General features: G+C 34.2%; 1 protein-coding gene across 14 annotated transcripts in view; it reads left to right on the forward strand.

Annotated features, from left to right (window-relative positions):
- The window catches only part of LOC146995974 (uncharacterized), a 224,754-nt gene that overhangs the window by 150,569 nt on the left and 60,165 nt on the right, over positions 1 to 14,020 (forward strand). Inside the window, exon 4 of one of the 14 annotated variants that reach the window (XR_015042739.1) lies at positions 2,356 to 2,429. The exons of 11 other annotated variants lie outside the window; for them this stretch is intronic. Coding sequence is in view for 1 of the 3 variants with exons in the window: in XM_085822491.1 (XP_085678617.1) it covers positions 2,356 to 2,436 (81 nt within the window). In the remaining 2 variants the exon portion in view is untranslated. Of the gene's footprint in view, positions 1 to 2,355; positions 2,437 to 14,020 lie in introns of those variants that run through there. 2 more of the 14 variants (XR_015042737.1, XM_085822491.1) reach the window with 2 other exon arrangements.

Here is a 14,020-nt window from a genome sequence, read left to right on the forward strand (position 1 = left end):
TTTGTGCTTTTAGTTAGAGCATGCTAAAATGTTTCATCAATACGGAAGATCTACTTGTGTAAATATTATACAAAAATAGGTTGATTTAAATTTCACAAAAGTAAAATATGACAAAACACGTTTTGTCCACGCATTCTAGAATTTCCAACGAGGACCAATATCAGTCAGAGACAGCATCGTATACTGAGTGATTTTAAATAGAGCTTATGCAAAAAGTTTCCAGATTTCTTTCTTACCATTGATATTTATGGCAGAACAAATTCCAAATATTTCGCAAAAATTTAAAAAAATGTATTTAACAGAAAACATGTTTGGATTGATTAAGAAAAATCTTATATCAAATGAAATTCGAAACAAAAGTACAATTGAAAGTAGTAATAATGATGGTAAGTGTCTTACCATTCGCCTACACTAAACATTTTAATTCTCCACGAGTATGTTTCGCTTTAAATTACCTAAAGATGCATACTTGAGTATGTACTAAATATACCACTTGAATGTTGTTGTTTAGACATATGCTCTGAGTGTTTATATATAAACAGGGTACAAGAGATTTCATGACGCCTTAAAGTCAAGAAAGATTACTCTCCGTCCTTTGGTAAATTTGTTAAAATAAAAAATTGTTTAGATCACCGTAATGATCAACAAGTGAATTTTTAGTCTACGAGATTTTATTTTTACTTAAAATTCTCAGTACTATCTAGAATACCTGCGGGAAATAAAGTATGCTTTGTCTTCTTGCATAAAAGTCTCCGCTGTGCAATGCTTGATGGAGGCATTCTGTCAGGTGGAATTTTCTTTTGATATTTCAAACTTTTAATAACTTTTTAACTTATGAGTGTCTATGCCCGTTTCATTATTTTTTAAAGCGTAACTTCATGATTTATGGTGATGAATTCAAACCAAAAGTTCCAAACACTGTTGTGTAACATTGTTTCCAAGATTCGGTGTATATGACAGATCATTCAGTTTACCTAGTTTATGATTGCTTCGGTGAATATTGCTTCTGGGCAATTAGATACTTGAAGAATGAAGCAAACCTTAGTCTCACGGGGTACATACCTTTAAAATTCTCTTTTCACGTCGAAATTTATTTCTGGATTTAGTCATTATTTTTTTTTTCATTTTTATCTGAAAATATGGTACTATGAATTCATGTCAGATAATTATGTGACACAGATCACAAGTAAAGAAGCATTCCTGTCTGTTTCTCTGGCTTCTCCACTTTCAATCATCTGGCTCGCAGAGTTTCAGTGATATTCAATTATCTGCTCTAGGATTCAAGATCATAAAATTGTGAGAAAAGACATATGCGTTTAATCTCTGTACACACGTTTTTCGCTCTGTCAGGATCGTAATTGTCTCGCTCTCTAAGGAACTCGAGACAAAGTGTCATTTAGTGATTAGAATCTTTCTCGGTACTCAGAAATCATTTTCTTAAAACCAGGTTTCTATTCGTTTCCCAGAAAAATAAAAATCTCATATTTTCATCATTAAATTTATAATCTAAATGTAAATTTGCACTCAGAAATGCTTTTTAAAAGAAGCAGTATTTTAGGTTTTTCATTGCTGAAATGTTTGAGTGCTTCCTTTAAAATTTCGCCCTGGTATAAATAGCAACCTGACTACTTTTGATCCCTCACCAATAAGAAAGTCGCACACCAAACATACGCTATAAATCATTCGGCGCTCGATTTTTAAACAAGTGACTTACTTTGTTACTCGTAATTAAATCTGGTGATTACTTTTATCTTACCGCCATTTGGCTGGCAGTCTTTCTTGTACTGGTTCGCAGCTATACCTTAGCAGTCTCGACAGCGGGGGAGACCAACGCGAGACCAACCAATTCACTTGTACAGGTGTCAGATGCCGCCCAGGTTGGGCGGATTAGTGTTAAGAACTGTTCCAGAGAATACGGCAGACGATGGCGGTATTCATAGGTAGAAATACTGAAGATTAGCAAATCCTGGTGGCTTGCATGTTTCCCGCCACTTTAATTCCTGGGAACCGGGAGTGTTGACCCCATGCGCTGCTGGTAGTAGTGGTTACAGAGAAAACTCTTAAGTCTGCTGACTCGGAATGGGGCCCTGGGCCGGTAGCATATTTTTTTTTTCCTTTGAGAACATGCAGACTCCCCGTGCACCACATATATACAACTCGGAGATGCTCGTCTGGTCACCTACAACTTGCCTAAAATAAGGACATCTCATCTGGGACCGATCCGTATAGTGCCGAATAGGCGGGGCATGTGTGACAATTATTATTATCATCATAATTATATAATGTATTAAACCCTTATTACTTCGAAACTTATAAAGCTTATTTGTATAACAAAACTTTTTTTTTTCTTTGCAGACCTTTCTTTAGTTTCAATTGCAGGAGAAGTAATGACTTTTATGAGGTATTTGTTTTGAGAATGGTCAGCATTCTAGTAAAGTAAGTTTGAAGAATTTGAATTGTTTTACTGATTTAGTGTATTATAATACTGATATTATAGATGTTGTGATGAAACGTTCGAGTGTTTCCTTTATAATAGCGTCTTCAGTATAAATACAGACAGAAGAACAGTTTTATTGCTACAATTTTCTGCTCAAAATGTAATATGATGCTAAATATATTTTTTATGCGTAACCGGTAACATCAGATATTGCTGTACATATGAGCAGAAAGTTGTGGCAAGTAGCTTTTAGATACTGCGTATTCGGTCAGTTACCGAGCGCTTATAAAGACCTTCAAATGCTGGTAACTGGACCTGAATCCAAACCCAGGCTTACTTGTTGTTTTTTCCTATGTGTGGCTTTAATATGACCTAGCTGGTTTTAAACGTCCCTTATTGAGAGCAGAATTCCCTGTAGACTGAGAGCTCTTCTGTGCTTTTTCTTGTTAAAAGAACCTAATTTTACTTTGAGTACTATGCGTCACACACTTTGAAAAACCAGGAATAACGGTGCACTGCATTCTGAGGCACTAATTTGCGATTGCGTTGCTCGTGACGTAAAAGTACCAATTAATGAAGTTTCTGTCTCCTTTCGCTGATCGCCGCTATTGTAGTGCGTTCCGCAGGACGTGTTCCGGCAGTCGAATGTAGTTGACTGTACTGGGAGGCTTAAAATAGTTTGACAGAATGTAAGTCCAAGTAGAAAATATGAAAGCGACGAAATTTTCTGAGACCGAAAGAACAATGAAAACATTTTCGTATTCTGCCCATCACTATTTCAAAACGAGCCAAAAAATTGGCTTTCCAAGAAACCTTCAACAAGCACATGTAATTTACAAGAAATTATTCCAAAATGAAAATTCACGAGTACACCAGTTTTATTTCTTTAGCGGTGACTATTGATTAATTATGTGTATATATGTTTTGAATGTGTGTATTAGAACGTCTTAAATTAGCGATGAATTAATCTCTCACTTAATAATAATAATAACATAAACCGGAAAAAGTTAATTCACTACAATGTGTTTTTTTTACTCTTAATCGCTAAAGTCAGGATGAGTTATTTTGCGATATTCACTTTAAAAATAAATCTGCTTCATTTGAACTATAAAATCGAAGTCACCCCAAGCATTTGAAACTTGCATATCACTATCATTGGTAGTCATTTACCTTTTTAGTTTTGAATTAACCGTCAATTACCCACCAATTAAAAATGCAGTGACTCATGTAGCGACCAATTTTGAAAGGCGACTAGCAAAAATTCTACCTTACCCCTTCAGAGACTAAAAGTCATATTAGCACTAGCGTTAATTGTTCTTTATTTTTCATTTTAAGCTCTTTTGCTACATTGCACTGCTCAGTTTCACGACGAGGGGGAAAAAACTCTATATATCTCAGGAGCTATAAAGAAGCAAAAGGTCTCAAAACTTCAAGTTCCGAATCAGCTACGTCGTCAGTGTTACGCTAATCATACGAGATGGTGGTGGTTGTGGTGTATTTAATTATGGCAAAGCACACTAGAGCTATCTGCCTAAGGGGAGGGATGCCTTCGTGGAGAACTTTCTAAGGGAAACTGGCTCGTATATACGTTACACATGGGGAAAACCACAAAAATACCCATGCAGCCAGCCCGTTCACGGGATTCGAACCTCGGACCGAACTACCAGTGTTCAGCGACTTTACCGCTCGGCCGCTGGTGGGCCCATACGAGATAGATGAAGCTATATATGACGCTGTCTAGAAAATTTATTATTTATGATTTATATTATATATTATTATGATTACTTTATGATTTTAATTTACATATTTTATATCCTCATAATTTTGGTATGCATATTTTTTAATTTTACATTTAAAATTTCCTTGATACTGCAGTAATGCTTTTGCGAAAAGTCTTTTCTGTCGCCAAGCCTGTTTTTCTTTGAAAGTGGGGGGATATGTAAGAGTGAACTCAAAGTACTGAAATATCTCCGGGTTAGCTTCGCTCTTTAGATGAACCTTGCATTATGTTGTCTTTAAAATTTTTAGTTTGAAGTGTACTACTGTTTGTACTCTGTGGTACTGTGAAGATTTGTATGACGACTTTTTTGGGGGAAAGTTCCAGAATTCTGAGGTGTTTTCTTTGGTAAAATGAATTTTATCAACCTCTCATCGGAACTGTGTACATTCAATTTATTACGAATCCATACCCACGCAACAATATTTTATCAGAAGAAAATAATATTTTAACATCCCGGAATGCTTTTGATCAATATTATGCTTCAACTAAATTATATTTGGATCGTCAGATCGATATGTTTATCAGCTGTGAGTTATATGTTAATTATTTTTGAACTGTGAATGCACTATATTAATCATGTGTGTGTTATGTGTTAATTATGCTTGAAATGTGAGATTAAATAATGCTTCTTTGTTCTTGTAAAATATTTTAAGAAATAATTGCCACTGCGAAATAGAAGTAAATTTTATCATTTGCTATATTCAAAATATTTGCAAAAACTTTATTTAACGTGACATGAGTTCATCTTTATTACATCAGGGTCACGATATTATTGTTTTACCATTATGATACCTCAAAAATCCTTTCGTTTCCTTCTCTCTTTCTGCATATGTATATATAATATATAAATACATAATGACTACATATGTATGTAATAAAAAAGATCTTTCATACTGATGGTATCGAAAGTAGAAGGTTGAATCCGTAATAAAGAGCAAGAATTTTAATTGAGTAAAATACCATTCTATAATGAATAGGAAACTGGCAGCCGAGGCAGATTAAATCTTCATTTTATTTCCAGTAAATATATTGCGGCCGCAAACAACTTGGCACAATATTTGTGCCTATATAAAAATGTTTGCATTTTTGATAGATTTGCAATAAGAAGAGACCCGCCGACAGTAAACCAGCTACTCAGAAGAGCGGAAAGCGAGTGCCTTATGTTCAGGATGAAATTGTAATTCAGACTAAGGTGCACTATTTCATTGCTACATTGCGAATGATTTTTTTTAGCTCAATCTAAAAGGAATCCAATTGATCTTTACATAATGAAATACTTGAAATTATTTCTAAACACCTTCAGCGAGGTTGCAGAAATAGGGTATAAAAGCAATTTGTTGATCTTTTGCAGGGAATTAAGAAAAAAGGTTAGTCACTATGCAGATTTTTGGAAAAGCAAATAGAATCATTAAATTTAACTGCAGTCTCGAAACCCAAATCTCAATTTACATTGGAAGAGTTACGAAACGGGTAAACCAATATGAGACGATTATGTTTCATAGCTCACTCAACATGTCCAAGAAGTATGCTTCGCATAGCATTTAAACAAACATCTGTTCTCAGTTATCGCCGATTTACTGTGTTACAGTAAGAAAGTTGTGTTTCGTATCTAATCGACGGAACGATAAGACCTGACAGAACAAATTTAAGGAAAACCGTTTCCAGTACAGTTTTACCAGACCCGTTACATTTTTGTAACAATTAAATTTATTATTGGAGTTGATTTATTGATTTCCGTTTGTTGTTATGCACTTATAAATTAAACGGGATTAGAAAATCCGTGCTGCAGTGATGACTGATTCTCGTCTAGTCTCTTTTAAATCTGATTTTTTCGTATCGTTATATTTTTTAATAACCAATTTTTCAATAAAGATGTCGATTCAGTTAAATCATACGATTAAAGTATCAAAGTAAAACGCATGTAAGAAAAATAAAAACAGAAGTTCTAAATTTTGCATATTATTGCGCAAGAAGTCTTGCAAACCTTTCGTCTAAAAGAACAGGTTTTAAAATAGCAAAAAATACTAATATTCACCAATACTAATAATACCAGCTTTGTAACAGTATACTCATAAAAACGATAGTAAATAAGTATTGTTTTGTTAACATAACTATGTTAAACCTAAATAAAAGGTTTTCTTGGCTAAAATTTCATTAAAATAGAAATTAAATTACAAAAATTTAAGGCTGAATCCTAGGACATGCTGGAGAAATCAAGACATTCTTTACTTGTCCTAGGCTTGGACACGCCTTTTTATAACGTAATTTTGGCTTGGTCTCTTTCTAGGAACTAGTTACAGTCCACCATAGCTTCATATTTGAAGAAACTTTAAATTATATTTGAACTGAGTAGAAATGTTAGCTGTACAATATTACTGCGCGAGATTTTTTTACTATAAATTTACTTGCTGTCGTTAACATTAAACACAACGATTTAACGTTCAAAACTTAATTATTAAAATTAAATTTACTAAACGATTAAAAGAATTCGATGAATAATCTAAATTTATAATTGCACCTGCTCGAAATGCAAAAAAACGAATGCCTCAAAATAATTTTGATAACTTATCAGGAATAAATATTTCAATATTTTAAATGAGTACGTCTAATATGACGGATTCCTGCAATACAGATGAAAAGAGCTTCATCGCATAGAAAGACCGGCGATAAAGTATATATTTCTGTTCCATATTCCACAATAAAATAAATTTCTCTATGCTTTAGTATTATATTAAATAAAGATTCTTGAAATAAAAAACTTTGCTCATCAAAACAAATACATTTTGACTATATGAAGCATTTTATTTAGAATTTTTAAATGTAAAAAATTAGCTACCCTGTTTTCAGCAATTTAATAATAGGATTTTCAAACAAACAACAGGAACAAATCTTCAGAATATCACTCTGAGGTTGCCCATACCGGCAAAACGCACTTTCTCTCTATTCTCGACGGGTTCACCAGCGGCCGAGCGGTAAAGTCGCTGAACACTGGTAGTTCGGTCCGAGGTTCGAATCCCGCTAACGGTTTGGCTGCATGAGTGTTTTCGTGGTTTTCCTCATGTGTAACGTGTATACGACCCAGTTTCCCTTAGAAAGTCCTCCACGAAGGCATCCCTCCTCTTAGGCAGATAGCCCTCGAGGCTTTGCCGTAATTACATAACCTAACCTAACCTCTATTCTTGACTCTTGATCTTTATTTTTAGCACAGAAGGGCGTTAGCTCAGAAGGGCTCTAGTCTCGGAACGAGATTATGCGCCGAATCACTGTAATAGGCTATATCAGTATTCCAAATTAGCAATTAAATGTATTATCTTTCTTTACTACATTTAAAGAAATTAAATGATGAAAAATCTGCATAAACGTATGTATTTTGCTCGCATTGTGAAAAACAAAGATACCTAGAGCCATCAAATTTCGTATTGGTTTTTGTGCACTTCGTAACTGGAGGATAAGCGTTATCTGAAAGCGACTTTCCGCCAGTTCTTATTCATATGTACAGCAAAATCTAATGTTACAGTTTACACATGAAAACGTATTTATCGTCTATTACATTTAGAGTCAACAATTGTAGCAATAAAACTGTTCAACTGCCTGCATTCGCACTCAAGCCGTTATTTCAAAGCAACCATTCGAACATTTCATAACAGCACTTATAATATCAATATTAATACACTAAATCAGTAAAACAGTTAAATTTCTTCAAACTTACTTAATTCGAATGCTGACCATTCTCAACACAAATACCTTATATAAGTCACTACTTCTCCTACAATTCATTAGAAGGTCCTCCACGAAGGCATCCTTCCCCTTAGGTAGATAGCCCTAGTGTGCTTTGGCATAATTAAATACACCAAATACTCCTACAATTCAAACTATTCAGATTCAGGTGTGCAAAAAAAAGTTTTGTTTTGCAACAAAATCTAAATTTAAAGGTTTCGAAGCAATAAAGGTTTGGATATATTACATGATAATGATGATAATAATAATTGTCATAATAATTGCCTTTCATTCGGGTTGTCGTACGGATACGTGTTTATCGAATATAATTTCAGAGGATAGTAGAATTTTAGTTGGATGTACGTTAGTTATTTTAAACTTTATGACATATAACCGCTGCAGGTTACTTTAATCTCTATAGCATTGCACATTTTATTACCGCTATAGGCTGTTTTTAACTTTATGATATGTACCTTTTCTTATTGTAAAAACTCGTATTTGTTTAATAATTGTAAGAGTTTATTCCTACATATTTTTTTTCATCAAATGACCATTAAAAAAAGCTTGATATTCGCGGTTTTCAAGACCCTTTGACGAATTCATATCGATTCCTACAGCCAAAGGATCCTCCTCTATACTTGTGTTACGTCGCGATAGCCTCGTATGTCGCACTTCAGGTGTATAAATACACTTTCAAATTAAACGCCTGTATACATTTCAGAACTACTATGAGAAATATGAACTTATAAGAAGAGCTATTACTGGATACAAGATATAGGTTACATTTTTTTTTTTTTTTTTTTGGTTAAACAAATCTAAAGCGACCGAATATAGTTTCGTGATTGTTCACTGTATTGTTGCCACGGTTGAGGGATTAGGGTTACCATCTCGGTAAATCTTGAAAGAAACCTCATTCTAATGATAAACCTACTCCTATCGGGCGGAGTATTTAACGTAATCTGCGTGAAACGTTCTTCAGACTCCAAGAAATGTTGCAAAGGGAATTCTTTACGGCTTCAGATGCGCTTCGTGGTATATTTATTGTTTGTCTATGAAATCCTTGATTTCTTTAAGAATATCAACCGCATGTAAGCCTGTTGAGCTGATGCTTCAGGGCCTATAGCCAAATTTCTAAACATCAATCTCGCGATTGAGTGACTGCAGTAAAAATGCAAAGTATTGGAATTTGTAAAATAAACTTGAAAATTAATACATACTTCACATCAACAATAATCAGATAATAGACTTGCTTAACAGATGTATTTCGCGCTAGAGTTTTCTTTTCAGTCAACGTCATAGAAAAATGTATATTTCAGTGTTTTATAGGCATGCTCATGCTTTGCCAGCAGGATCGCCATTTGCTAGACAAGCTTTATTTACGCGTAGATGAAAAATGTTAGAAAAGTTTTCCTGTCTGCATTTTAATCTCCTTGGCAAAGCATAAGGTGCAGAGATAATTGAAACTGATCCCAGAAGCAACGTACTGTCAACTACTGAAGAGCCCAAGGTCGATATCAATGCCAGGATCATTCGGAGCTTCTTCGTCGAAGGCGCCTCGCTTCTGTGACTTTTCACTTTGCGCATTTTCGAATGTTATTTGTTTGTTATCATTGCGTATTGCTTTGATTGCTTATAGCCAGGCAGCAACAGTCCCCATTCCGTTATTTTCTATGCAGTCACCCAGAACATTTTTGTTGTATTTGAGAGGTTGACTATGTCTTCTTGGTGTAACCTGATTAAGAGTTTATAGCTATTTTTGACAACAAAGAATGAAACAAATTAAAGAATTTCGAATCTTGTCGTGGTCTAGGACAACACACCCTGCGGGAAGAGGCTAATACCAAGCTAGAGAAAATAGATGTAAAAATTCATAAGGGCATGCAGCCTGAGTTCTTGATGAACACTGAGTCGGTTAATAAACCTCGACTATTGATAAGTGATAATTAGACAATGGTTTAAGGGTCAACTAGAATAGGTGGAACTAAAAAAAGAAGACTATCTTTGCACAAGAGCCTTTATTTCGTATGATTGTTTCACAAGCTCTGGAATGGAGGTTTCTATGCAACTGGGAAAAAGAACGGAATTCAACAAAAAATAATATTGAACTCTCCTTTGATGAGTTTTTAAAAGTGCAAAAGGCAGATGAAATATTTATTTCGCTGAAACGTGATAAAGAAAGAGAAAGAGAGGAGCATGTTTTTTTTATTATATCGAAATAAAGCCAGAGGTTTTTTGGAGAAGCAAAATCAAAATTTCTAGATGTAATAGATGCCACGAAACTTAAAACCGGTATCAAGAATGTAAGGAAAAAATCAGAGGTGGTATACTGGTTGAATGCATGCATCAAATGCACACGAAAACTTTAGGTGTATAAATAAAGTTAAATGCTTTATGAAAAGACGAAATTTAATCACCGTTACCGGCTGAAATAATATAAGATTATTACTTACAATGCTGAAATGACTCGTGATAAGAATGAAGGTGCTATCAAAAGACAAAATAAAAGTTTTGTGATGGTGCTTTTCAACTTTCTATAAAAGTTTCTATAAAAGTTAAAAATGGTAAATTGCGTGGCTTTGCTGAAGTGCATCGAGGAAAATATAAACATTTTCTTAAAACTGGAAAATTTAATTTGAAATGGTTAAGAGAATACTTGACTGAAGAATATCATGAAGAATTTATCTTGACGTGATAAAATATTTTAATGCCAAGGTTATGGACATTTTATCGGAACGAAATCCAATTTTCTCTATATATAAGATCAGGATAAAAAGAGCGGGAATATAGGAGTGATTTTGAATGCATGGATTGTAAAAATGCCAATGTTAAATATACATTGCGTCTTTGCGTAAAGGTCTAATGTCTTGACAAGATATGCGTCTGCTTTAAAAGATAAATAGACTTCTTAATCAGAAAACCAGATTATGGATCTTAGAATATGGAAACATCTTAAGAAAGATAAAAGCTTTAGAAGTATTCATACTTCTGAAAAAGATGTTTAAAAATATTTTTGTTAAGTGTGAATGTGAAATATGTTTTTTTACTATTTGATGTTAGCGAATTTGAATGAAAATTAGTAAAATAAAAAATGAGCAGAATTGCATTTTAAACGAAAAAAAAGTATATTTTGTTGACTATTACGGACTAATTTGTAATTTATTAAATGTAATGAAAAGCTTTTCTTCAAATATATATGTTATATGAGATGTAAACGTACGATTGCGTAGTATTCTGAGTTTTCTTAGTCATGATGTACTTGCCTGTTGTGTATTGAACTACTGCATATCAGGTTTATATATTTTGGTAATCCACCAATCCTGAGATCGAACACTCAAACAAATTTCAGTCCCTCCAACTAGATGATGAAATGAACTAGGGAATAACAGACAGTAATCCTGAATCAGATCATGCAACAGCAATGAAGACATGAGGAGTATCACGCAACAGCCATCAAAACAGAGCCACTAGCAATAAAGATAGGAATCGGATAACGAAACAGCAAAAATGACATGAGAAAATAAAATCTGTAAGGAAAGCTGTTAATAAAATTCAATCTCTTATTATTTCGGATTTACGTATTAACTGGGAAAAGATGAAAGAAAATATAGACTTATTCTTCAGCATATATATATATATAGAGAGAGAGCCCTTAAAATGGAAAACTTAAATTTTAAACTCTACGATGCCGAAGATTATAAGAAAGCTACAGGTTGCAGACTCGAAAGGAATATCTATTTACTTTGTTTTTAAACCCAAATCCTTCATAGTAACGCGCAGTTGTAGTATACTAAACAAGAGGAATAATAATTTTTAAGCAATCTGAAGAGCTTTGTGCTGAATGTGAAATGATACTTGCTCTTTTAACAACTTTTACATGTATAGAGATTAACTATTGTGTTTTCTTATTAGATGACTGAGCGTACCAGCGGCCGAGCGGTAAAGTCGCTGAACACTGGCAGTTCGGTCCGATGTTCGAGTCCCACGAACGGGCTGGCTGCATGGGCGTTTTTGTAGTTTTCCCCATGTGTAACGTTTATACGAGCCAGTTTCCCTTAGAAAGTCCTTAGAAGGCATCCTTCGACTTAGGAAGATAGCCCTAGTGTGTTTAACCATAATTAAATACACACACACACACTCTTATTAGATTACTATAATACATATGTTTTAAATATTTATGGAATATTTTGAGGAGGGTAGGAAATGAAATGTTCGCAACTCAGTAAATAGAATATTCGCAAGCTTGTCTATCAGCACCATGGAATCTGCTATCAGAACAAATGTTTAGACTTGATAAATAAGCACGTTATATAATTTCTGTTAAATAAAGACCTTAATAGCAATTAATTAAATTATATTAACACAATTTAAATTTACGACACAACACATATAAAACTGCAGAACGATTGAGATTTAGACCTGTTATGGCTTATATTTTTCTAAACATTCTTTAAATATTTTCTAATACATTAGTCATGACGTAATCACCATGTAATTACTTTATTTCTTTAGCGTGCTATTTTTCAATTGCTGACTTATAATAACAAACTCTAAGAAATAAAGAAAAAAAAAGGTAATTTCCTTCAGTTTTGCAGACACATATTTATTACTAGTGAATTAATTTAAACTGATATTTATAAGAAAAATCACGAAAAGGTAATTGCACATTATATTGACTATTACAACAAATAGCACTCAAAACTTGACATGCCTTAAAAAGACATGCAATGTTTCCCTTTTTAGCCCTTCCTTCAATCAGGAGGCCCACCTATATGTTCTCTACACTTTATATCTAATATGAAGTTATTGGTAATGAATTTCTGGACAAACCTCTCAAGGCCTTATGCGCCAAACACAGGAGACATTAACAGGTAACAGGTGACGGAGGACGGGGACGCTTGGTGTCTAACATAGGTAAGCAGGCATGTGTCCCGCGTCCTCCCCTATTTAGAAGCATTAACTCCCTGGAGCCATAGAAGGCTCCACCGGGAATTTATAATGATTTGAAACATAGAGGTAACAGTATCATACTGGAGCGGTTTCAGATTTACATTGGTGATAGAATAACATAATGCTGTGATTGTACAAAGGTGCATATAAATATAAATAAACATAGAAGAGTAACAGAGAGAGAAGGCAGGAGAAAGAATGACAGTAACAAAATGCGGTACTTACAGTACTTACAAGTTCACAAGACTGGAGCAGATACACAATATTTACAGATACGCTGATGCTAGTTATTACAAGTACACAATTCCTACATTAGCAAATACGTAATACAGTTTCTAACACATGCGCAAATACATCATATACATGCATATACATGCGCAAATACATCATATTTACAAATATGCTGGCACTAATACTTACAATTGCATGATACTTATTTTAAAAAAAAAAAAAAAAAAAAAAAGCAAATTCGCAATTCAAAAGCAAGTACGCAATTACACATATACAAATACCCTAATGTAGATACATTAAAAGCAGATACACATTACAGTTACATCGATTATAATATTGTATAGAAATCGTAAATAGGGGGACAATAGCTATGCATGTTGACATTCCTATTATGTAAATAATTATGCTATTATAGAAATGCTGGTGTTGTGGATTATTCTGGTAATACACCGATATAAGTGCTTACAATACAATACTTACAGGTGTCAATACTGGAGTAAATGCATGATTTTTACAGATACGCTGATATTAATATCTACAGGTACACAGTTCTACGGAAGCAAATACACAATACAATCGAGAATACGCAAATACAAGATATTTACAAATGCGCTGTCACCAGCGCTAACAAGTACATGATACTTACAAAAACAGATTCGCATTACAAACGCAAATACGTAGTTAAGGAGACATTAACACCAAGTCGGGCTATATTACCTGCTTCTAGAGCGCCTTAGCATGATTCACAGCCTCCCTCGGACGACTGTGCCAGCGGGGCGCCAACGCACCGAACAGCTTGCAGAGACTTCTCATGTTCATCGCAACAATTCATCACACTGCGGGCTGCGTGGGGAGTGGTCCCCCCGGCACAGCGCTTAATATCTACATGAGAGCGTCCCTATAGCGAA

Source organism: Stegodyphus dumicola, chromosome 8 (genome assembly GCF_044657685.1).
Source record: "Stegodyphus dumicola isolate Sdum_Otavi_A_Nest chromosome 8, ASM4465768v1".
Lineage (NCBI taxonomy): Eukaryota > Metazoa > Arthropoda > Arachnida > Araneae > Eresidae > Stegodyphus > Stegodyphus dumicola.